Source organism: Patiria miniata, unplaced genomic scaffold (assembly GCF_015706575.1).
Source record: "Patiria miniata isolate m_02_andy unplaced genomic scaffold, ASM1570657v1 HiC_scaffold_22, whole genome shotgun sequence".
Taxonomy (NCBI): Eukaryota; Metazoa; Echinodermata; class Asteroidea; order Valvatida; family Asterinidae; genus Patiria; species Patiria miniata.
The window spans coordinates 6,467,259-6,494,488 of record NW_024037061.1 but is presented as its reverse complement, the minus strand read 5'-3'; the positions used below and the strand labels follow the sequence as shown (position 1 = coordinate 6,494,488).

The window sequence follows — 27,230 nt, the reverse complement described above, 5'->3', positions numbered from 1 at the left end:
AACATCAAAAACTACAGTATCAAATTAATATGAAATACCTTACTGGACTGTAAGTGAATAATAGTCTCAGGCATCCTGTGTAATCATGGCACCTAGTGTGCTGTCATTTTCAAGAAAGTGGAATTTTTGCATCAATTTCCAACAATGGTCAGCCAACCATCGTTGGGAAAAAAGACTTTTTTTAAATACTGCACCAATTTACCAAATTTAGCTAGTCCACATTTTGTTTGCAATCAGTTACAAATTTGTGAATGGGTGCAAGCCAGCTACTCTGGTTCCCTGCCCTGATAATTCCTCAACGTCTGTGTAATTTATGTATGTTTCGTCTGAACTGAAGTAGGGTCAGGGAACCAGTTTTTCCAACAACTATAAACACAAAACTTTAAACAGGTCAGTGTAACAATATTTACTATAAAATACTAAACCCCAAAATCCCAAATCCATCTATTTCTGAAAATTACAGCAAAAGTAATTTGTTTTTAAAGATTTTTTTTTTGGTATGCAAAAAGGATAATTACAACTGGCAATGTAACTCAGCAGTATTGCCTAGGGCAACTTTTGAAGGAAAACAAACCTATTCAAAATGGGATCACTGACTGTTTTCAATAGATCACACCCAAGTAAAACACACAAATGGTCCATTTGAAGTAGACTTTTCAATTGATAGATGTTGGGCTGAGTGCATCCTTGGGTAAATGTTCAAACTGTTTTAGCCTTTAACAGGGTCATTTGTGTTGTTACCAGGCTAGTCTTGAAATATCAGCATTTTCTCAACCCATACAAAGTACCTTGACAGGCCATAACCTTTGTGCAGCATATCTGTTCCCTTCATTTGTTTGTTTCGTTTGAAAACACCCGCAGAGCCTCTGACACAAATCTGTTTTGATGTTGAAGCACTGTGGATAATAAGATCTCCAAATCTTGGAAAAAAATCCCCTGGTTTATTAGACACAAATACCAGCCAAGGACCTCACACCACAACTATGGGAAGAGGGAATAATCAACCATAAAGATTGAATCACATCAAACGGCGCCGATCCATTCAATTTTTCCAAACCTTTTCACAATTGGTTCCCAATGGCGTGTAATTGGTGATCATTGACGAGTGAATGCTCCATGGATCACAGCGTGATCTCGTGAGCTTTGATTCAAAAGCAAAGCTTGAAGAAGACAGAATGACAATGTGTAATAGGGGATCTGGCCTGTGAAATTGTCCATGGATTTATTGAGGATGACACATTACCTGCTCAGGCTTTCTTCTATTAACAGTGATAATGTAACTTGCGATTCATTGATACTATTCTTAGGGCTATTCCGGCCAACTGAGTCAGTTCAAATAATTGAAGGCCAAACGAGAAAACTTCACACAAATGTAAGGACGCATTCAAGCAATTCATTTTTCCGAATTAAAACTTTTTTCTGAGGCCTACTTTCTTTCACAATTTCTGCTGAATCTAATTTATTTTCTGCATTACAATTGAAGATTATTAATAAATAAACTGAATAACGAGGGGTTAAAAGTAACAAGATGGGTCCTATTGACTGTATTTGTTGCCTTCCTTTGATTTCTTTCATTTTTAAAATTGTGCATGTGTAACGTGGAAAATGGATCACTAGAGAAAAAAACCTGGTTCCAATGATTATGTCGCGATTTAGCTTTTTAAACTGGGACAAAAAAAAGAAAAAGAAAAGGAATCAAGGAAACGAAAATAGACTTCTCAAATCCTATTTAATACATTATGAAAATACACAAGGGAAACTTGGCCCTGCCACACATGGATTGTGTATTTCCCTCATGTCTATCTATAAAGCAGAAATATCATTTCTGTTTAAAATCTTATTAATTACAGATCATTAAAATTAATTTTATAACTGTTCAAAAGCTTAAATCCCATTGAATACAGGTACAATATTTACTGACAGATTAAAGTCTCTTCAAATAATATCTGCATGGATTATTATTCAATAGACTGGTGCCTCCAGCAAAGCAAAAATCTCCATTCAAACCTGATTTTTTTTTTCTACAGCAGCTTTCTGTGCAAAGGTTAGGGCAGTCTATTTGTAGGTCACGACCCCAGCGATTGTGGCCCATCATCCCCCTAGGTGATCCAGGCCCATCTCAAGTAAACACGCTACCTTCATCACTTCATGACAGGCAAGTCCGGGATTATTATTTGATTTCAAAAAAGAAAAAAAATAGTCGGCTGGCCAGGTGTCAATATGAAGTAATGGCCATTCATGCGAGTTAATATATTGGCAGTGAATACAGAATAAAGGCTAGCTTCCCTCACAGACGGAATGTGGAACTGTTTCTTGCACTTTTTGAGGTTGACTTTTTTTACTTTGGTTTCTCAGCGGCGGTATCACAGACATTTCAGGAATTTTGCATTATGTATTTCTTGGTCAGAATTGATGTTCATATAGTATCTTGGTTTGAAGATCCCAAAGTATGAAGTGCAAGTTGATTTAAACAAATATAGTGTACCAAGTTGTGATTGCTAAAAGTGAGTTGGATTCCAAGGGAACCTAGGCACTATTATTCAAGGAAATATTGCTTTATTATACAAAGTCTACATGTACCTCTGTATGTTTAACCTTTTTTCAATATTTGTTTAACATTATGTCCTTGTTCACATCGGTACAACTAACAATTCTTATTATTTGAAGAAGTAGGGTACGTCCTTGTTTATATTTATGTTACAACCAATCTCTAATTCAATGCTTGTTAAAGAATCTACGAGAGTCTTTCATTTGTTGGTATTACTACTCAAAACAGTTCCACAAAAATGTCCTCATCTCATGTATACATGTACGTACTTTGGTGAAATTTATGGGCCTTATTTACAAATTGTAACATTTTGGATGAAGGGGGAAAAACGTTTTTCATCACCAGTACAGACTTGTTTGTGAAAGTTATTATTTACAATTTGTAACATTTTGGATAGGCCTAATGGGGAAAAATGTTTTTGATCACCAGTACAGACTTGTTTTGCAAAGCTGACAGACTTTCTTTTCGTAACAATGTACCGGTACTACATGTACATGTGTACTTATTATACATGAATACACATGTAGAAAGAATTGCAGTTAAGTGTTTACCTCAAAAACGTTGAAGTTGAAAATCAGTAGACCCACATTCAAAGCATCGTGGTATTTACTGGTAAACTTGCATTCGCTGAATGTTTTCTGTCCTGCACCTCTAGTATGGCATGTACATGTATTCATGGATGCAATGTCTGAAAATACATTTACAATTATGTAAACTGTGGTCTTGCAAAACATTTGTGCCCATTTGTTTGCTGTTTCAATGTTCTATGAGTAAGCTTTTTTTAATTGTAAGGTCTTTTTATATTCTTTCTATTTCTGAATTGGTCAGCCATGTTTTTGTGAATTATCTGTGTTGCTTTTTTTTCAAGTGTTTTAAACAGAATAACACAGGTCTAGCCTTATAGTTATACGAAACTTGGTACATGTATAATGTCTGATCTGTCGAAAAGTTGAGTTAATATGCGGTATAAGCGGCACTTAACAAGAGAACTGTTTATCAGCTGAGAGATCTGTTTCAATTTTCCTGCATCTGTTACATTCTTCATCTCTACATCTCAAGACATGACTCTCAACAGTTGTAATGTGATGTCAGGAATACCGATGTTTATGGCCATGGATAGCTTAGCTAATGCATGCCCTGCTGCAGAGTCCATGCTCCGAATTCTTGGCCATACATGTTTATGGATGCCGCCTGCAGCATTTTGCCTGGGCTGGGTATCATAAGCTGATGATGATGATGACGACAAATACTAATAACAAGCTCCTATTGGACGATTTATGGGGAATCTGATTGGCTCTGACACTATCTCCCAAGAGGAACAAACAGATTACAAAGAATGCCAGTCCTAAACATGGCCTGCTAATTACTGCCTGTGTATACTTAGCAGAACCTGCAGTTTATTTGTTGCACTAATTGCATTTTTTATGAGCTGGTACAATTAAATCACCTTTAAGTACACAGTTTGGCCAAATCAAATAAAACCTGTGTTTCCTACAAAAAGTAAACAAGATGGATCCTGAATTCTGTTTCATCTCTCTGCAAAGTTTTGCAGTAGAATCAGAATTGCAGGTACTATTCTATATAGTTTTTTCTGTTCATTCATGATTTTTTTTACTTCATTAAATAAAATGCTAAAGTTCAGACAACCTGAATGGAATACATGTACAATGTACATCCGTGTACATGTTTGCAGGAATATAACTGGAGAAAACTGTTGAGAACTGATCTTGGGGGTGGGGGGGGGGGGGGGAGGGCACGTACATGTATACAGGAACAAAACTTGTTCACAATTCACAAGGAAAGGCCCTTAACCCTAAAAGTTTTATTGAAGTATTACTCTTGTTACATGGTATGATTTTATTCAATGTGTTAAATACACAATACTTACAATGTATTACAATCAACATTTCAAGGCAGTAGTAAATAAGATTTCAAAAAGAAATCAAAGCTTGTTATGTTGTATTTATAAAAGACAAATATCACTTTTGTAAAACTTCCAAAATAATGTCCAGTATAAACGCTTTAGCTCCCTGCAGCAGGGGTGGGGTAAAATGGTTTGCATGATACTTGGCATGCATGGACGTAGAGGTTCTAAAGAAACTTGTATCAAGCAAACAAAAAATTACTTATTTCAGAAAATTAAGTTTGGGACTGGAACATATTGTCACAACATTTAAACTTAAATTTTGTTTTGTTATTTTCATAATTTTCAAGGACTTCAGCACGCAGATCTTCCATACCTTTAGGGATAGTAGTAATAATTCAATATGAGTCTTTGAACTATTTACTGGTGTACACATGACCTCAACTGCAAGTCAAATCATTCACTGCTCAATTACACACCCAAGTACATGGTCAAGTAAGTAAATTTATGCAAATCTTGCAAAAACGATGTAAAGACATGCGCATGTACAAATCCAATTAGGATGGCCGGTAACTGAATTAACATAACTTTGTCTAGCATATCACACACACTTTGGAGTTACGTGAATATGAGGCTAGGTCTGATAATACGTGTATGTCGTCGCACTTATGTCTTATTTTTGACATAAAGTAAAGTGCAGAACTAATAACAAACAAAACTGAACATGGAAACAAATAACAACAAAGAAGGTGAGGGAGTTATAAATTAATGGGAAAAAGAACTCTGTGCAAAATGACGGATCAAATTAAAATACTGACCCTTTCATCAAAAATACTTCAAAACAAAACAAAAACAAACAACATGCAAACAAACAAACAAACAGATAAAAAATGATAATTTGAGAAGAACTAACCAGTTTTGTCATTTCATCTTCATCTGTTATCTTGCTGATTTTTCTGTCTAATTCCGTGTCAGCCATTTTGTTTGAGATGTGATTATTAGAGTTGTTGTTGTGTCCAGCAAGCAGGCCAGGGATGCAACCAAACTGTAGTTCACGAAGCGCCGCTCGAATCTGACGTCTTTCTATAAAATCTGTGCTGACCTCCAACTGCAAACATTAAAAAAAATAATTGAGGAACATCTAAAGAGTAAATTCCAAGTTCTAAATACTTGTGTTCTCCAGTAAACTTAGCTATTTAGAAATATTGCTTTGAAACGACAACTGAAAATGCTCAGAATTTGTGAGTACAAGAAACAGCATATCTTACTGTTCACACCCAAAGTTTAATCAAAACTTGTGTTGTTTCAAACCAGCAAATGGTGAACTTCTACACACATGCAGAGAGTGTCCAAATTACTTACCACTACCCCAACAAATAAACTCCACAGCAAATAAACTTTTACACAGTTGCAATTACGACCCAGAAAAATGTTAATTCCAAAATCCTGTGCGGTGGTGACAGAGAATACTTCCAGCTAAGGAACTGGCTGTGAGATGAGTCCGTACTACATGTACTGTACATCCAACTACCAAGCGAGTATGCACACATAGACACACACACACTCCAGTGATGCAGCGCTATGACAGTTACCTATCTATCAACTATTGAGAAATATGTGTGGGAATTAAGGCAATGAATGTGGCTTTGGTAGCTAGCTGCGTCTGTGTGGTGTAAATTCTCTTCTATGCCAGTTAGCCAGCCAGAGAGCTAGGGCAAGAGAGAGCGAGGAATATGAAAACACTCCCCCCTTGATTCATCTGTCTTTGTCATCCACACTAAACAAACTGGAGCTGAAATCTGGCTTGCGCAGGGGATGAAGACGCAGTTAGTCTGAGACAGCGGTGAAATATGTGCAAAAGGTTGGAGGTTCGGAACCGGTATCTAGGCCTCAGGAAGATGATCAACCATATATAGGCAAGGAGACTGCATGCAGACAACCATCCATAAGCTATATCCATTTTTTTCACATCAATATTGGAAACTTTTTTTCCCCTATCATGAGCAACTGATGGAATTTATATCAGTGATAACTGTTGGTAGAAATGTTATGGTTCAACATGCAGGGAAAAAAATCCCAACAGAAAAGAAAAATGCAGTGATGATGAAAGTAAAAGCTGTTACAAACAGTTGAAATATTAATTGATTAATGAAGAAATTTTGGGCATAGAAATGAAAAAAAAATAAAAAAAATTTGAATTTCAATTTAAATTTTGAAGTTCAATCTGAAATTCAGTTAAGTTTTTTCAGTCATGATACATTGTACCTAATACTTTGTACACACAAAGACACAATGTAATAGCTTAAATTCTTCAAAATGATACAATGTAATTACTTTTGAAATTTTGATGATTACATTTTGTAATTGCTATTTCAGAGTATAAACCCAACAGTGTACAATGTGCATATTTAATCCAGACTATTCTACAAATGTCATCTTTGAGGACAACAGGACAGTTGTAACTGTCAATACTCATTGACAAATGGAAGGAAATTGAACTTGACTCCGGCCAGTCTTGAGACCCGGGGAATTGGAGCTGCAGGCCTGGGGGTGCCCAGCTGAAATCAGGGCGCCAGCAGCCATTTCAAACAAACATGAGGCATATTACAAAATACCCTGGATACAAATGTACAACTCAGTCTTGCTTTAAAGCAGGTATCCATATCCATGCTGAAAAATTCCATTTCACTTTTTCTCCCTGACAAGGACTTTTAAAAGAAATTTTGGACTGAAAAAACTAACTATACATTTGATACACATTTCCCATCCAAAACTATGAGTTTATGCTTACTTGCAAAATTGAAATTAAGAGTGATAAATTATTAATTCATTTAATCTATTGCTTAAATTATCCTGGGCTTTTTTATATTATTTTGTACTTGCATGCAGAGTGCAGGAAGAATGTTAACAAGTAAGGTAATGCTGGAAACACTTAGAATTCAAAGTGACGTCATTTTTTTCTGGTGTGATGCCCAAAACCAATGATACACCAATGACAGTACACCTATTTCGGTCCTTTTTGCTTATTCTGCATGAATTGTGATTTGTACTCAAATGCCCCAAATTCTAACAGCAATGAAAATGAACAATTTCATTCTTTGCATTGCAAAATCAATGAAAATAAGTTAGTGTTTCTAAAGTTGTTCACTTTATTGAATGTAAGGCCTATATTTTCATCAATGCAACAAACAAATTAATCTTTACCACTCCATGTTCAATATTACTACATAGACACAGCCTGAATCAGTTTCTCGCATAATTGCATACTTGTTGAATTTCATTGGGTCATTTTTCAAAGTCGCCAATAAATGCAGTGACAGGACATAATTCATTTTTTTAAAGGTTATCCTCGCATAGATTAAGAAGCGATGATTGACACAAACCTGACCCAAAGATATGCAGAATGCACTTTATGGGGGAACCCTGAAACAGACATCAACCAGTGAGGAACAGACGAAGAGAACATCTGAATGTCTCATTCAACAGTCAATCACTTTTGTATTGCTAGAAAAATCTACTTTTTAGGGTGAAACTTGAAAATACATATAACATGGATAGTTAGTACATCTTTAACCAACTTCTTAAAGGGAATATACATCATTTGCTTTTGCTGTAATTTTCAGAAACGGATGAATTTGGGGGGTTGGAAATATATAGCAAATATTGTTACACTGACTTTTTTGACGTTTTGGGTTCGTAGATGCTATAAAAACCAAGAAAAACAATCATTTTTATGTGTCTGGTTCCCTGACTCCATTTTAAATGAAACGGAGCAATTTATAGACGTTGGGGAATTGTAAGGTCAGGGAACCAGTCTAGCTGGCTTGTATCCGTTCAGAGGTGTGTAATCGATCGCAAACAACAAACTAAAATGGTTAATTGGGGCCAGCATTTGAAATAAGCGAGTTTTTTCCAACGCTGGTCGGCCGACCATTGTTGGAAATTGATACAAAAATACCACTTTTCTTGAAAATGACTGTGTTTTAGGTGCCATGATTTTACAGGATGCTTTAGACTGTCATTCACTAACCGTCCAGCAAGATATTTCAAAATAATTTGGTAGTTTTATTTTTTGATGTTTGCAAATGTTGTATTTTCCCTTTAACTACCGGTAGTTTGGGTCAATATTCTTGAGTGGTACAGTGGCACTTCCACGGTGTCGGACGTACACTTCGGGAAATTCAACAGTGTGCATCATGAGAGTTATAAAGTGGATTTTAATTATGATATCTCCTATCAGTTCTAATCTAATCTGATTTAAGAAAGAACTTATTCATCCAACTTTTTTACTGTACTAGTAGAAATCGGCTCAAAACACCATGGGGTCAGAAGTACAATAGAACACCACTATAATGAACATGGTGGGTTCCTTAAAAACTGTTCATTATAGTGGTCATTCATATGGTGATAGTGCATTATAATACACGTTCATTATATTGGTGTACATTATAGCACCGTTTTACTCTACTCAGAAAAATTGATATTTCTGTATACTTAGTTAAATTACTTAATTTTTCAGTTAAAAGTAACAGCTGAACTGTTGAACACTGTTAAAAATAACTACTTTTTAATAAAATACAGATAATACGCTTCAAATGATAGGCGTACAAGTTTCATTTGTGGAATTTGGATTTCAAATTTTGGAATTTCCCCATGTACCAGGTATCTCAATAGAGAACTCTGAACTCTGTTGAACTACATGTACATGTAGCCAGCTGACCGAGGCAAGCTGGACAAAGTGGTAAGATGTCTGTACACTCTGAACTCTGTTGAACTACATGTAGCCAGCTGACCGAGGCAAGCTGGACAAAGTGGTAAGATGTCTGTACAAGTAAACAGGAGGTCAAAGGTCCCTCTTGAGTAATGCATGAACTTGATCACATTCAAGGAAGTTAAGTTAAAATTAAATATTTATTAAATGACTCAAAACTATTGTGTCAAACATGCATTCCAAGTACAATAAGTGTTTTGATGATTTCAGTGATGGGGCATTTCCAATGTACATTGTACAGTACCATTCCTGCAGCAAAACTCTCACTGGGGTAGGTGGAAGCCTTTATAAAGTAGGCTAATACTGCCCGAGAGTTTGGATAAATGGTTACCAATTTAAACGTGGTTTCTCACATTTAATTACAATGAGAGTTATCAACAATGACCATGTTTTACAGCCAATCACTAAACTCATGTAATATTCATGTACTACATGGTGAAAATAAAACCTTGAATGGAATCAAAATATGACACTGACTTGAATTTTTGAAACATAACTTTCCCTCTATCTTAAAAAAAATAGCGATAGAAAATTACGAATAAAAATTAGCTAGAGAGCCATGTTTGTATGTTTTTATTAAGCAAACAATCAGACCACTGATAACAGGCACATCAATATTAAACAAACACCTGAATAAAGTAACGCATGTAGCTGTAGATATAATGTATTTATTAAGAATCCCTGAGGCAGATTGTAATGCTCATAACATGTGTATCTATATACTCTCAGCAATTTTCCCCCAATGGATCCCATGACATTTGTACAGCATGCAAATGTACCCTTCTAATGTAATTGTATAGAAAAGGTCAGCACAGTTATAGTAATGGCCGCTGGTCAAATCCAATTATTTCTGTTATTTTAACAGTCATTAAAATTCTCTGCTGCCAAATTATGAGGACTAACATAGGATGAAACCAAATGTCTATCTTAGCTTGCTTAATTGTGTTTGTTTTGGAAAATTGTTTATGTCTGGCATAAATTTACAATATACGGTACCTTGGAAGTTGTGAGACATTGCTAAGAAAAGTAATCCTCTTCTTTCTGTTTATATTTTAATTGTGTCCTTGGTAAAATGCACCTGAAGAAACAAACTCCACCTTCAAGGCAGTAAGTTATGTGATTCCTTGAAATCTTTGTACCACTGACACTCATGATTCTCTCTGAACTTCTTTTCGTTGACATCTTTATGGGCTTGGAAACAGTTTTATAGACTTATTAGCTGCAAATCAAATTTACAATACAATAATTTTTGTTTATTTACTCAATGATTTTTGAAGGAAAATCAAACACTTCATACACATAAAATGTAACAATATTTTATGCCAACACCAGGAACTTTCCAGTTAAAAAATTGAAATTCTATTTCAAATGTTCGTCTTTAAATTATTGAGTAAGTTTGTACAAATACCGGTAATAAGGAACCATGTAAAAAGGGACAAGGGAGCAACATATGACACTTTGAATTAAAACAAAAAAGCCATTTTGCTGATTTCTACAGTTCTTGAACAAAATTTCAGTCCTCCTTAATTTCAACACATTTTTTTTACTCAATTAATTACACTGACAAGATTCCTGTACCAATGCATGCATTTTAATTATCAGCAAGTCTGGTGACAAACACAACACTTCAAAGATGGACTCAGTCACAGAAAATCAACCAACAAATCTAAGACTTTCTTTTCAGCAGTGTTTATGATGTCCTTAGCTGAACACCTCAAGACACACAATCTCACCTTCAACATACCAGGGATTCTAGCAGCTCACCCCCTATCACCACATAAACAGCCCCAGGGGATGGGGCCTGCCAGGGTGCCTGGCCCAACTAGGTATTGTTTGGGTTACCCTTGGTGTGACCTCACAGATCGTGACCTCAACTCTTTCATATCAGTGACCTCATGAAACTCACCTGAGGTGTAAAATGGTGTATGTGGGGTAAAGTTTCCATGTATCATGCAACTGGATCAGAGGTGGTACATGTTTACATCATTTCAGCTGGCAAACTTACTCAGAGGCAACAATGATAAATCAGGGTTTTGGGGGTCATTTTTGATAGCCATGTAGTGTGGTTCCTATGGTGATGATGGTAGTTCCCAAGGTGATCTAAACATTGAGGTTATTCCTGTGGTGGTTCTGTATGTAGATTGTTTGGGCTGTCAGGAGTTAAGATTTTTGTTGCCATTGAACTTTTTTTTTCATATTCCATTTCAATTTCCTAATGCCACGATGCTTTACATTTAACTTTTTTTCATATTCCATTTTCATTTTCCCCAGACAGGATGTATTTGTTTGATATGTATCCATAATGTATGCATACATGTACCTTTGTTGGTTCATAGTTTGCAAGCCAGAACTACTATACCCTGAAACTAAACTTTTGCGTATTCTTACAAAGGAACACGTTTGTCTGGAATATATGTCAGATTGGGCCCAATAACCCATTTCTAATGAAATGATATTAACAGTTGAGACATTGTGTAGATATTCTGTGATCCAGACCTACATGCACTTAACCCTAACCCTCCTCACTCCTCCAAAATCCTCCTGGCGGTTTTGGAGGATTCTAGAGGATTGAGGATGAATGGTGATTGAATCAAATGAGGATTCTGGAGGATTGAGGATGAATGGTGATTGAAGCACATGAGGATTTTGGAGGATTGAGGATGAATGGTGAATGAAGCACAAGAGGATTTTGGAGGATTGAGGATGAATGCATTTTGAGGCAGGACTGTCTGATGATTTTGAAGGATTTGGCGTTGTTTATCCTTCATTTAAACACGAGTGCAAAGTTTTGGGATGAGGAGGATTTGGGAGGATTGAGGATGAATGCATTTTGAGGCAGGACTGTCTGACAATTTTGAAAAATTTAGGCGGAGTTGAAAATTTTTGGAGGATTTTGGAGGATTGAGGATGGTTGTAAGCAACAAGGGCCTAGGGGGTTAGGGTTAATAGATGTAAGATGGCATGCAATCAATATGAAGCAACAAATTTAGGCAAGCTTTCGATGGAAGTGTAAGTTAAAAGCATATTATGTATTAGGCTGAACTTGCAAATTATGAAAACATTCCAGTGCTATGCCCTTCTCCAGGCAGTGAATTTTGATCTTTAAAATGCAGATATCACTACAAAGCAACAAGTCCAAGCATGCAAAGTTAGAGACATTATATCATAGTGGTGGGTTGTTGCCAACAAGTTCAATAACCTACATTTAGTACATTGTATACCATTGTGATTTGATTTCTCCAACTTTTGCATGCTTGGGCAGTTCTTTTCTACCAGAGTGCAGACCCTTTATATTTGCCCATATCAAGTTCTCAGGTACACTATTTTGTATTAAGACCTTGAAACGTTATCCATTCCCCAATTCCCCACAACTCTGTGATTTCTGGAACTCATGCCCTGGATCACTGCTCAAGTAGGTAATAATCCCCAAGCGACTTGGCATCAAGACCGGAACAAACTGCCACGCCAAGCTCCATGGTAGTCTACCTAACAGCAGTGGTACTGGACTTGTATTCCAAATATTGCCTTTCACTTGCCTAATGAGCTCAATTGGAATGGGAAATTGAATTAGTGGAGAACCCTAAACATCTGGAAAGTGAGTTGGATGTTGGACATACTGTGTAGATCCCAGAAATAAACCTCCTAATGATTTATAGGATCTGCTTGATGAGATCATTAAAAAAAATAACTGCTGTACTTTGAGGTGAAAACGTAATGACACGTTTTAAAAAAATGCAAGAGAATGAACCCACAAGTTTCAGCAGGCATTTTATACATTTTGACAAGGAAAATCTTCAGTTTTAAAATCTTCCTAGATGGTTCAGGAATCCTTACTGCAAAATGGTGTCTGAGTGGACTATTGATTAGCCTAAAGCATTTGTCAAATAAATAACAAAACACAAGAAAACACAAGACACAAAAAAATATTGTTTTGAGTCAGGGCTGAATGCTTAGTGTTGGGTATAATTTGGGGTTTTGCCCTTCACCAATGAAGGGCAAAAACACACCCTATTATTGAATCACCAATGTAATTTCATAAACATGGGTGAGTGTCAGATAAAGTAGACATGATGGCCAATATAAATGACATACATGTGTGGACAGAAGCCATGTAGCACTCAATCTAACATTCTAACGCAAGCTTGCAGTTCTAACCTTTAATCTTTTCATGTTGGTATATTACTGCACAGTTTAACATTTTAAATCAATATTGACTGAACCTAGATCCGGCATTCTAACAATCATGCCATACTTGAAGCATCAATGCACCCCAGTAACACTTCACTGCTGGGATACCTAGGAACAAACAGCTCCAATAGCTGAACAATATTGACAATGCTACAGGCAGTCCATTTTTGTATACAATAAAGATTACACCGCGTTCAGCTGGGTGCACCATGTATACAAATATTGAAATTTATACCATGCCTATCAGCAACTTATCAATAGTGTACAATGGCTGTGAAACACACAGAAAAAAAGGAGAGGTCCATGTCACATCAAACTTTACACCATGCCTAGATTACAAACTTATTTTATAAATTTATTTCTTAAGTTAAATTCAATGTATAGTTGTATACTGTAGCTGTTACAAACATCCGGGCCTCTAAAATGACCAGTACACTTAAGCCTATTTGTGCATGAATGATATTCTGATACCCGGGTATAATTTGATTTCTTGGTAAATTACTGTGTACAGAAAAATATCTCCTGAAACTAATAGTGTCTCCAAGGCACTACACTCAGTATCCCTGAATATGGAGGCTATGACTAGTCTATAGTGCGAAGGCAAGCTCAATGGGAAATGTACATCTCCATGAACATTGCCATTTATGGTAGTTTCAAAAAATTCCTGGCTGGAGAGGAGCAATTGGTAAAAGTGTCTTGCCTAGGAACGCAAGCACCACCACCTCATGGGCTGGACTGTAACCCACAACCTGCAGAATTATTGTACCTACACTACCCTAACCCCATAGGCTGGACTGTAACCCACAAACTGCAGAATTAATAATGTACCTACACTACCCTAACCCCATAGGCTGGACTGTAACCCACAACCTGCAGAATTAATAATGTACCTACACTACCCTAACCCCATAGGCTGGACTGTAACCCACAACCTGCAGAATTAATAATGTACCTACACTACCCTAACCCCATAGGCTGGACTGTAACCCACAACCTGCAGAATTATTGTACCTACACTACCCTAACCCCATAGGCTGGACTGTAACCCACAACCTGCAGAATTATTGTACCTACACTACCCTAACCCCATAGGCTGGACTGTAACCCACAACCTGCAGAATTATTGTACCTACACTACCCTAACCCCATAGGCTGGACTGTAACCCACAACCTGCAGAATTATTGTACCTACACTACCCTAACCCCATAGGCTGGACTGTAACCCACAACCTGCAGAATTATTGTACCTACACTACCCTAACCCCATAGGCTGGACTGTAACCCACAACCTGCAGAATTACAGTACCTACCCTAACCCTAACCCCATAGGCTGGACTGGACTGTAACCCACAATCTGCAGAATTATGGTACCTACATACTTATATATCACCAGGTTGGACTGTAACCCACAACCTGCAGAATAACAATACCAACCCATAACCCTAAGTCCAGGCTGGACTGTAACCCACAACCTGCAGAATTATGGTACCTACAATAAGATGTAATCATGTACCCGGTAGGCCTACATGCATGTATGTTTCTGACCAGGTCACAGTTTTAAATCCATACAATTACTTAATGAGCTACATGTAGCTCTTTTAAGTATTTTTGTGTGCGCTTTATATTTAAAAAAAAAAATCCCTACTCAAGCTTACACTACATGTAGGTTCAGACAGGCGTTCCAGAGTCGTGCCGAACCAAATGAAAGTCTAGATTTGAATTAAGTGCGTCAAAAGTCCAACGTCTGAAACAATTAAGATCGACTTGACGCGCTCGATGGCGAAAGATCGACTGTTGGAGTCGTTAGAACGACTCAGGAGCGACTTGGTTTCAGACGTCACTCTAGTCATGAGCCGAACTCAATGCAAATGTATGTAAATAAGTAGTGACCTTCAAAAATAAGGACTGCAGGCGATGTGTTTAACGCGCGACGCAGTGCTTATAATTTAAAAGTTTTCTTTTTGCAGATTTAATCCTTTCAAACACGAGATTTCGATGTCGTGTTGCAGAGCAAAAATTTACAATAAATGTACGTCCCACTGTCGCCCCGATACAACACAACATACATTTTTTTCAAAGCGGAAAACCGAGACTTCCAGTATCCATGTTGTACAGGCATGTTGGCGTGACGTGCAAGAGATAACGCGAGCGCACATGGCGAACGCTTGCTAGCTGTCTTCGTCGATACGTGCGCACTTCGCGCATTACGCTCTGAATCAGCGTCGATGCATCGATTACGTACCGTACATTGATCTCCATATACACTGTGTGTATGGAGATCAATGATTACGTATTACACGGCCAGGCGTTTGTGTAGTGAAGGAACGCGCATGCAGCCCATACATCGATGCAGCACAATGCCGGTTTGTTGCCAAGATCCCGTGTTTGTTGGTTTGTACACAATACTCCAATGCAATAAGTTCGCCTGTCTGAAACAAAATTCTAATAAGGTCGACTTGGAGTCGCTCCTAATCTATTTGGTTTGGCGCGACTCTGGAACGCCTGTCTGAACCAGGGGTTACATACCAAACCTTCTTGCATACTTGTAGGCTTGCATCTATTCCTTCCTCCATGATCTACAACAAGCTTTACCGGTAATTAAAGTTGTAATCCCCAGTCATGTAGTATGAATGCATCAGTTATATTCCAATGAACAGCTCTGTGGCATGTTTACATCACCTTGCTAGACACAGATAATTAAACTGTCCACCAGAAGTTGACCTTTGACCTCAATGACTGCCAGAGTTTGAAAGACTTTTCATGTACAATGACTTGCAAGCCTCAATTCCTCCGGCAATACTACTAATAATAACAAATTTATATCTATATTGCGCGGTCTACATAAAATTGATCAAACGCGCATTAATTACATAAAATACCACGGAAATTACATTAAAAAACAAGAAATAAAACAAGAAATAAAATAAGTTATAACTTAAGTTATAATAAAATAAGTTATAACTTAAGTTAAAAGAGGGGTTAAAGTACTGGAAAATATGTCAAGACAATAAAAAATGGTCTCCTTTGGATCTTAAAACATGAGTAGACTGAGTCCACATCAATGCTACATGTAACCGGTAGCAATTCACAATGATCAAGTACAGCGAAACTGAACTTATCAATAGACTTTAAACTCATTGCCTTATGCCTTAATTAGATGGAGATTCCGTATACATTTGTAGCTATTCACATTGAGCAGATATTTGCTTGAATCTCCAGCGGGTGCAATTTTGAGCCAATATATCACCTCAACATTTCTAAGAGTCTTTAAGGCCTTCGTCAGAAATTGTAAGGCCTTCCGTCAGAAATTGTAAGGCCTCCATTTCCTAGTACATGTGCTTGCTTTTGTTTGAGAAGCTTTTTTTAACTAAAGTGCTATGCATGTATGTTCTAGTGAATGACTTTTTTTTCAAAAGTCACTTATGTACATCATTTCAACACTTTCTTTACACATCACAACAGTTCTATAGACCCCTTTAACCACAATAGCGCAAAGGTTTTGCACAAATTACAATACCATGCTTGACCATCTGGAACCAATGGTTTGATTGTTGTCCAACAAAAGGCAGCCTGTGTGCAATAAATCACAGCTTTTGTTGACTCTGAGGCTAATCTTCTTACACAGGTGAGCACAATTTGCCAAGGACCAGTCACCTTGTTTGTCAAGCAGTGATGTCCATCAACAGGTTCAACACAATGATCAGGACTGACAGCATTCTGGAAAGTCTTTGATCCTTTCAAACCTTTTCAGTTCTTTTAAAGTAATTGGAAACCTTTCATCACATCATATAAACCCATACTGGTAGATCTATCAGATACTTCATGACTCAACCAGAAAGACCACACTTCATTACTTTACATGGCCTAAATTTTAGGTTTACTGTATGCTCAAGTTTATTTAGGGATACTACTAAAAACTATTAGGACTATAGATGCTCAAAACGTTTTAGAGTGAAATTGATACAGCCTGAGACTGAAGTGAGAAATTCATATTTTGCAGCTGTTGGTTGTTACAGTCAAAAGTCCAAGATGTACCGTACTTTGCCCTTAACCTTTATACAGGTTAAGGGGCAAAAGACACACTTGTAAATTGGTTGAAAGGCTATAGATAACAACTTACTCCAAAAATAAATAAAGCTGAAACGTCAAAGTCAAATTAACACACTTACGGTACGAGGTGTAACATTTTAGGAATGTGGAAACTCCACATTAATTAAACTCGTAGAATTGGATCCTCAAACAAATATTAGTTTGAAGAGATTAGGCAAAGATGGGAATGATGCAATCCTTAAATTTATGAAAAGGCAATTCTACATGTTGTTCAACTGAATATTATTCAAGTTATGTTTTTAAATCAATTTCTGGCCAATGAACATTACAAATGTTATTTATAAGTGTTTATAAATTTACACATGTATACATGTAGTAAGAATGACTTTTACAGGATTTGCTCTGTAATATTAACTGTGCTAAGTTTATTTCAGCATCTACATGTATGATCTCCCAAATATGCGGGTGTTATTTTTGTCCAAGTTTTTTTTAACTTGATCCAAACATTCTCAGAATATAAATGATTGCACAGTGATGTCAGCACTCGATTCAGAAAACAATTACAAACTTACTGTAAGACTAATTGATTTCAAATTGAGCTCACCTTCAATAAATCCACAGCATTTTTTTAGGAATTAAAATCTGCAAACATTCCATTAACAATGATCCGGAGAATATATTTTCCACGAGGCAACATAAAGCAGACTCCAATTTGTCTTGGCAAAGCCAGAGCGTGTAATGGCATAAAGGTCTTCATGACAAGTGATCATCTGTCTACAGAACCAATGCATCAATAACAAAGTTATGCGAGGTGCAATCAAATAAAAACCTCATTACTGATGCGCAGGCAGAGGATAGTGGTTTTGTGAAGTGCAAACTTTGTATCGCACGCACTGCTCTATTAGAAACCCTCTGGGTATATATTTTGCCGTAAGTCACATACGCATCACGACCTCCAATTAAATACCGGGTGTCCAATGTGGACACAGTACCGGTATTTCATGCTATAAGTGCACACAGTGTACAATGAAAATGGTATATTGGAAGTAAGAAACTTGCTGTGAGAATTGAGATCAAGGAAATATTACATCTTTTGAATTTCAAACCAATTTTAAATTATGTTCCTGATTTCACAGTATATTTCAAAGTATTGTATACAATAAATAAATAAAAAATAAATTAAAAAAAACATGTTTACCAACTTTATTTTTACCTTAGCTAATTAATAAAAAAAAAACACATGTATTCATATTGAGTCAGACTTCGCACAGTGAAGAATTTTGAAGGATTCAGAAAACTCTCTTGCAAAAATGCAAAAAGGAAGTTGGGGTCAATTAAAATAGGGCCTATGGCTAGATAGCTTTTTCCATAATTCTCTTTTATTACAAAAGTTTAGCAAGATCATCTAGAATTAACGGAGAATATATTGTGGTGTCAAGTTATCAAAACTCAACTTCTACTCTAGAATATTCACTGTTAGTGTTTGCAGAGACATCTTGAAGTAAGATGCAGCAATGCATGTCATCTAATCATCCGCTGTGCGCACTAACTGAAGAGGGAGCTAGTCAGACCAGATGTCACTGCCCCTTCAGAAGATGATTATTCCATCCCTGCATCAAAGACTGACTTGAATGTCTCATTCTTTGCCTCATCAATACCTCGCTGGGAGAGGAAATGCCTCAAGAACAGGAGAACAATATGCCGAGATAGGCAACCGTTGACCAATGTACATTGAGCAAGAATCGCTTGGTATCATTTTTATTCACTGCCTCTCTGGCTTGGAGACTTTTTTTAAAGGGTACAGCCGCAGCGCAGATATGTTCTTGGGTACATGAAGCGTAAGCCAAGATGTGAAGTTTGGACATGGTTGCTTGGCATAGATGGCCAGAGCTGTCCAAGCATGGACGATGATGATGACAGAAATGCACATAAACCAATGAAGCGGCACATTTAATAATCTCTAAATGCCATTCATGATCATGATCACTGCAATTGCAATTATTAACCCCCCCCCCAAAAAAAGAAAATCACCAAATACGGATATCATCAAAAACTATTCTTAATCTAATGACAGTAAGACACTGACAGCAAGGATAAAAAAAATCATACTTTACATACATACTTTGACTGGACACGGACAACCCCTGGTCTGAGTACATGTATACGTTTATTCAACGGAGCCCTCTCCATATCCAACGTCATACACGTATGTATCTGAGCAATGCCAATTTAATGCGACCCCATGCGCAAGCCAATCAGAGTCGACTTTAGAAATTGTGAGGTCGTTTCGATCAGAAATCTGGACTATGCTGTTGATTGGTCAATTTGACTGTCATGTTTTTGTAATACAACAACGGGTTATGGAAGACCTGATACAAGGCGCCCGCTGAATGGTCAGAATCTCGAGGTCAAGATGCAGTCTTGTTGTGCATAATTAATCGCCGGAATTGCTCATTATGGATAGTCTAAACAATCCCTACCCCGTTAACCCCCCCCCCAAAAAAAAAAAAAAGATAAAGAAATATATATATTTTACATGCAATTTAAAAAAGTATGGAAAAAATTACTGAGGACTCAAAGAATAAAAGTTTCCCAAGAAATTGTCCGTGCTTTCATTTTCATACATTGTACGCTGGTACCGGTATGGGTTTATTTATCCTGCGTCTGATTTTTTTAAACTGAACATCAACCCCATATTGACAAAACATGACTAACATATTTCAAAGTTTACATTAAGAGTGAAATATTATGAAGGGGTTGTGGAGGTTTACTCCTCAAAATAAACATCACTCCTTTAGAAATGTCTGCAAACTATCCATGAGTAACTGTTTCAGCACAGAACGCTAACTTTAGGAATATATGCTTTATAATTGGTTGCCTTGGTTATATATGACCTTGCCATCCAGACTGGAGGTCAAAGGTTAACTCAAGTGGGTTTCAATGCTCCACTGCAGATGAGGTTGAAAAGTTGAAAGGAAGATTTGGAATTCAAAATGGCAATATTACAAGGCATCCAGTTAATATGCCAAAACAAAATCTCTTTCAATTGTTTTTGGATTGATTGTCATTTACTGTGTCTATGCCTACATACGTCATCAAGTCCTATGGAGGTCCCACCTTCTGAAAGCCTCAAGGCTCTTTGCACTTTTTCCTTGCTCAAGTAACTGTTGTTCCAAGCTCTCTAATGGCAACACAGACACTGTATGTACCGGTACATGCTGTATGCCTACACCTACAAATGTAGACCTTGGAATTTGGGGTTTTCTGTACTACATGTAAAAGCAATGCAGGATTACAGAACATTGTTCTGGGCTATGTGCAGGGCATACTGGGAGACATGCGTGCTGTATGGGTTGCTGTACAATGTATGGTACCGCCAACTTAGCTACATCATGTACACATAGGGGTACAGCTTGTTTCTTTACCAATGACAGAGTGGGCTCAATCATAACACAATGCCCTGTGCTAAAATAGATTCCTCTAAATACTACATGAACAAATGTAGACCCATGGAGGTTTATTGTGCATTTCTTTAGGCCCTGTCAGTTGCATTCATACTACCCGGTAGCTCATAATTTCCCAAATACTTTTTGAGGAATCTGAAAATGTGCCTCAAATTATATACAGATTTTTCTTCTCATAAACTGGCTGCCAGGCACATTTGAAAAAGTTTGCGTGGTTAGTTTGTACTAGGATTTGTACACTTTTGTACACATTTGCACCCCAATGAGTTCAAATAGTTCTGCAGAATGTCTTTTTATTAATTAATTCGTAATAAAAACTTGATATCAATACAGGAAGGTCCTGCCAGGATCCAAAATGTTAGTTAAAGGCCCTCCACTTTTTGTGTGTGTATATTTCAAGCCAATCCTGTCTGTAAGCACTTTACTGAGTTGACAGCAGTTTTAAAATTTCTTTCCATTTTCTTAAAATTAAAAAAACAAGTTCAGTTTATAATAATTTCCCTAGACTCGCATTGCAAGAAGAGGGTGCAATTGAAATTGGATGCTGCACATTCAAAAATGATTATATGCTTTAATAGCCAACAATTTTCTTTTTGTTTTGTTTTGTTTGGTTTGGTTTTTCAATGATATAGCTCACTGCTGGTGCTGCCAAACATCATACAAAAGGCCATTGTGTAGTTCCAGGCCAATCTTTCATTTTAGTCCTTAAATTATTTTTTATCATTCCAAAATGATTTCTGCAATTTAAGCACTCTTCCTTAAATTCAAATGGCCCTATTTTTTGGTAACTTTGAACAGTATCTCAGTAGAAAATGCAATTTTCTTACATTGTATGCTTTTTTTGGTTGCATCATTTGAATCAACACGGTTTTGCGTACTACCTGTGCACATGCTGAGCATTGCGGTGATCGCCATCTTTTTTGTGTGTGTTGCAATTTGTCTTTTTCAATTTGTTTTTCCCAAAAATGTCCCTCAAAAAATCAAAACCCTGCTCTATATCTAGTCTATATGTAACAGACCATGGCAAAAGCCATGGTCTATGATATGTGAGCAGATTCGCTGATCAATTATGCAAGACAACCGCCCCATGACCTCCAGATTTTGACCAATCAGCGGGCGCTTTCTATATCAGGTCTTCGGTCATTCACCCGTTGCATGTAATAGACATCCATGATAAAAAACCTGTGTCACGCGCTCTGTATCATGTTACGCGTATGCGCACCTGGCTGTTGTTGTATTACAAAACACTGCATTCAAATTGACCAATCACAGTTTTAATAAATAATATAATAATAAAATAATAAATAATGTTGCAACCTGACACCACTTTTTTCTTCATATTTAATATCATCTCAATAAAGGTCATTCATTTCAAAAATGTTGAAAAGACATGAATCTGGGACTGATTGAGAAACGTTTCTAATTTTGTTAGGAAATACTACATGTACATGGACCTGTACATGTAGAACATTTTCTTGACTCATCATGCTCATAGACTTTGTACACAACCGCTGAAGAGTGAAGTTGTGTCTGGATACTACATTCTTTCCCAACATTCTTGTTGGTTGCCTCCAGTAACCATAAAGCCAAATAAATAAAAAAACATGTTTAGCGTCCCCGCCCGCTTCCTTTTAGGAGGCCCCCTCTTTTTTTTCTCCTTTTTTTTTTTAACAGAAAAAAAAAAGATCAATTTTAAACAGTGACATCATTTTGGCCTCCTTCTCTGTTGCATCTAGCCCATATAAGCTGGTATGTCATTTCCTGAGTCCAATTGGCGGCCATTTAAATAAAAAGCTAGAGCTATTTTGGAGCACAAAAAAAGGGCCTCCTTAGGCTCCTCCTTCCTTTTTTTTTCAAAAAGGCAGGACGTTTGAGGATTAATGGTTAGGGTTTTAATGGCCTTATGGTTTTTATTCTCTATAGAAAGAAGGCCCGTAACTACACAATCGTCATACAGGCATACATGAAAACAAAAGTAAGACAAGTTTTAAGTCGTGAGATAAAAATTCAAAATTTCAGGCTATTTGAACTAGTTGAGTTACACTGAATTACTTTCAAAATCGATGTAAATGAGTAACAATGTCCTTCAGTTTCATTTCATTTGTTATTTCGCAGGTCAAATTTACAATGGGTTTAAAAATAATAAGAATATTACAGACAGTATAGACATCAATAAAAGACATAAGTTTAAAAAATACACATTAAACCATAAAAAAAGACTAAGACCCTTACACCAAGATAATTGCACGCCCCTGCGGGATTGCTGAAAAGTGAACTAAATCACTGTCAAGTAGCTCTCCCACAGCATGACTAAAAACACAAACATTAAAACAGACTTACAGTTACACTATATAACACATGGGCAAAATGAAAACCCTTTAAAATTGCACAAATTCCTGGAATGTTGTTTTATTTTATATACTGCACCATATTAACAAGAAAAAGCAAGGAAAACACCCCCTAGATAACTTCAGATCTAAAAAGAAAAGAGAAAAAAAAGAGACCATGGAAGACAGACAGAAAATCAAACGACCGACAAACAGACCCCCACCCGACAAACGCAAGACGTGCAACTTGTTTTATCAGCTGAAACTGTGATGTGTGCTGTATGAATGCCCAAAACCATGAAACTGAAATTAGACGTACAAATAAAACCACTTCAATTTCAAAGTGAATGAGAAATGCTATTTTGGAAAGAATGTAGTAATCCACACGCCACTTCTTTGATTGTGTACAAAGTCTATGGAGTGTTGAGTGCATTTTAAAAGTATTTTCTAACAAAATTAGAAATGTTTCTCAGTCCCAGATTCATGTCTTTTCAACATTTTTTGGCAATGACTAACCTTCATTGAGATCTGATGAAAAAAAAGTGGCGTCAGAATGCAACATTATTTTCACAACGGGAATTGCGTTGCCATTGATTGATGGATTGTCAAGTAAGTTAGACTTTGAGCCAACCATGATGAACCAACAACCACATTGCACAGAATCCAGTACGGACATGCTGTGGGACAACTTACCATCTTTCGTAGCCCTTCTTCTCCAACTTCAGTCAAAGCAGTCATCTTGATCTCTTTCTTCTACTAAACAAATGCAACTTCTTAGATTCCAAAGAGTCTATGATTATGAATGGTACACTGTCATTTCCAACCTTCTTTGGGCTGTTCTTTGTCGAATACACAAAGTTATAGGGGCCTAATCAAAAAGTGGCTCACTGCATGCAATACTGAGTTCACGTACGTACATAAATACAGTCTGCATAACACAAACTGTATGTTGTATGGAACCCCCACGTGTTGACGTTTGAGCTATTCTTATGCAAATATTGGTCAGTACTTTTGTGATATGTAAGGGTAAGGTCATTCATACCAAATTTGTATTGATTTCAGGGTAGGGTCAAAATTCAAACAAAAAGTATTAATTAATCATACTATATCACTATTCATTAATTTTTAAAACCAAGAACAGTCACTTAGAAAGAAATTGTCAAAACGTTTTAAAGACAAATAAACAAAACACCCCTTTAGTAAAATGGAATAGACAATGTAGGCGTGTTCTCTTAAATAAAAGAAAAGGTTCGATGACCTCCGAAGTTGTAGAACCCGGACAGTGGTTTTTAATTCGTGGAATGAAAAATCAAATAAATATTGACGAACATATTCTTCAGAAATTGTCGCTCATCGTGCAAAATTTATGATGTACAAGTCAAGTTGATTAAAACTACGATATTGCGAGGGAGAGCATTTCGGAGAACAGGGAAATGTTATGAGTAGGGGAGGAGGAGGCGATGGGTATTCGGTCATTAACTCTAGATGGAGTCTAGACAAACTTTATCGTTTCGGTTTGCGGTAACACCATGTGGTAATAACTACTGCTTAGAAGATATTAGTTCTGAAAAGAACTTGTTCTGCTTATAATCAACTTTGCTAAGTAGTTTTTGTTCAGATAAGAACAGTCCTGCTGTAAGCTCTAAATGAGGCTTGTCTTTGGTCTCTTAGAACGTTATTCCCACGTTCGAGACTAGTCTGAGTATCACCCGTTATCCACGGTAAATCCTGTATCACCCGTTATCCACGCAGCCAAATCCTGTATAAAGCGGCATTCGCCGTGGTCTATTAGTTCGAGACCCTAGTGTCCTTCTTCTTCTTCCTTATTAGTGCTGCCTTCATGTGGTTGACTAAACGCACTTCATCATATTCATAACGTCATCAGACTGACTGCGATAAAATTTTGTTTTTTAAAAATGGAGTAGTAATCAGTTGACTTATGGTTAAAAAAAATCATCTCCCATATGCAATAGTGGGTACGTTCTTTGAAAATTTCTGGGATTATTAATGAAGCACTATACTAACCCAAAACCACTTGATGCCACTTGATTTTTTTGTGCCAGAATGAAGAATGTAAAATTGAATACCCATTTTACTCTGGCAGGGAGTCCATTGTGAAAAATCAAGACTTTTTGCAGTAGATGAAAAACTGAGAGTTACATGTTCAAACACAATTTTCGAAAAACTTCCTTTTTAAGGTTCGGCGATCGACACCTTTCATAATTTGGAAGGTGGGGGAACGGAAATTACAAGATATTACACAATTAATCCAAACATATGCCAATCTTCTAAATTTGGCTTTGCAGTCTAAACAGAAAAATAAAAACCAAAATTCTCAATTGTATTTCGCTTTTACAAAAGGAAGAAGAGCGATTCGGAAATGTGTACATTTTGCCATGATAGAATAGTTCTATCATGATCTATTTTCTGGTCGTGTAAAACGGTTAAGGCGGCCCTTTGGAACGAAAGGTTGCTCCTTCATGATATGGTAAATCGATCACTATATCATCCGTGGAGAATATTCTTTTCGGGGTTAGTGAAACATAATAGCTACCGGTTTTTAAATACTCTAATTTATATAGGTCAACAGACAGTGAGCCGTTTTAAATATGGACAGTACTGTAACCTTATCATCCTTTTTGAGCAGGAACTCCAGCTCGTCATAGGAAAGGAAACTGATTTATTAATTATTTGTTGTGTGTAAAATCAGTAGTACGTATAGAGAAGACGATTAACTGTACAAATTGTTATTTATTTGTTGATTGAATCTACGAATAAAATACGAAAATACGAAAAAAAGGTTACACCTCTATGTTCCGACACCCCTATGTTCCGACTGCACATATTCCTATTCCTAACCCTAACCCTAACCCTAACCCTAACCCTAACCCTAACCCTAACCCTAACCCTAACCCTAACCCTAACCGGGAGTAACACAATCTAGGTTGTCGGAACATAGGGGTGTCGGAACATAGAGCAGTCACCGAAAAAAAAGCGGGGGAAAATCACTTTTACGAAAGAGGGCGAGGGCGTACTTTTTTTTTTAAACGGGCAAACGCACAATTTTGTCCTTACATTCCATTTTGTTTTACTAATATTTTAAAACAGAGTTGGAACGTCTTTTCTTTGAAGTAAATCCGGCAAATGAAAGGATGAATTAAAATGTATTAAAAATGTACAAGGGGAGGAACAAGAATAAAAAGAAAATGAGTAAATTTGAGTAGGCCCTTCACAATCAAATTTTGTTTCAATTTCAGTTGTCAAAATGAACATAGCAATTGCCCCCTTTTTTAGAAAAAAACACACGCCCATAAAGGGAACAATAGTTTTTTTAATTTGACATGTAAACATTCTTCCCACCCGCACCGTTTCACTATTATTTAATACTGGATTGAAGAGGGAAAAAAAGGTTTTGGGCATAAACAGGTAACCCAGACTGGCTCCCGGTCCATACATTATTGATTCTGATTTTGGGGCGGGACCGAGCCGAAGGCCAACGAGAACGGAAGTTATTTCCCGTTAGCCAATACACATGTAATTCGAAATTTGTAAATAACTCAAATGGGCCTTTTTTCCGGTCGATGTCTAATTCGAAAGCACTTTTATATATCTATCTATCAGAATAATAACATTTTAGAAAAGGAGTCTATTTTTCGGGAGTTAAACTCGAAAGTGCCACGGGGAATACAACTTTAACAAAGTGACAAAAACTAAAACCTCAGAGCACAGCACAGGCTTTACCGGTGTGAATCGAACCTAGAACATTAAGAACGAATGAAGATAACCATCAAGTTTATCTTCGGTTCGAACGTATAACGCCCTGAATAGGCACGAGGATAATGTGTGTGGGTGTGAGCTTGTCTTACATACGCAGTGTGGACTTCCGAACAAAAGACGTCCACATAATGTAGGTAGCAGCGACGAAGTGTGGACTTGCCCACGTCCACACAGTGTTTCCCCATTTCTGGAAAACAGGTTTAGAGGCATTTTTGGGTTAGGTTTATCGGTAGCAGAATGA

General features: G+C 36.9%; 1 protein-coding gene across 3 annotated transcripts in view; it reads right to left on the bottom strand.

The window, feature by feature from the left end:
* Positions 1 to 24,115, bottom strand: part of LOC119730695 (smoothelin-like) — a 76,704-nt gene extending 52,589 nt beyond the window's left edge. For all 3 annotated transcript variants that reach the window (XM_038203692.1, XM_038203694.1, XM_038203693.1), the window contains exons 1-2: positions 23,906 to 24,115; positions 5,326 to 5,520 (exon numbers count right to left, since the gene is read on the bottom strand). In XM_038203692.1, the coding sequence (XP_038059620.1) occupies positions 5,326 to 5,520; positions 23,906 to 23,950 (240 nt within the window). In that variant the 5' untranslated portion in view covers positions 23,951 to 24,115. The remainder of the gene's footprint in view (positions 1 to 5,325; positions 5,521 to 23,905) is intronic.
* Positions 24,116 to 27,230: the final 3,115 nt, after the last annotated feature.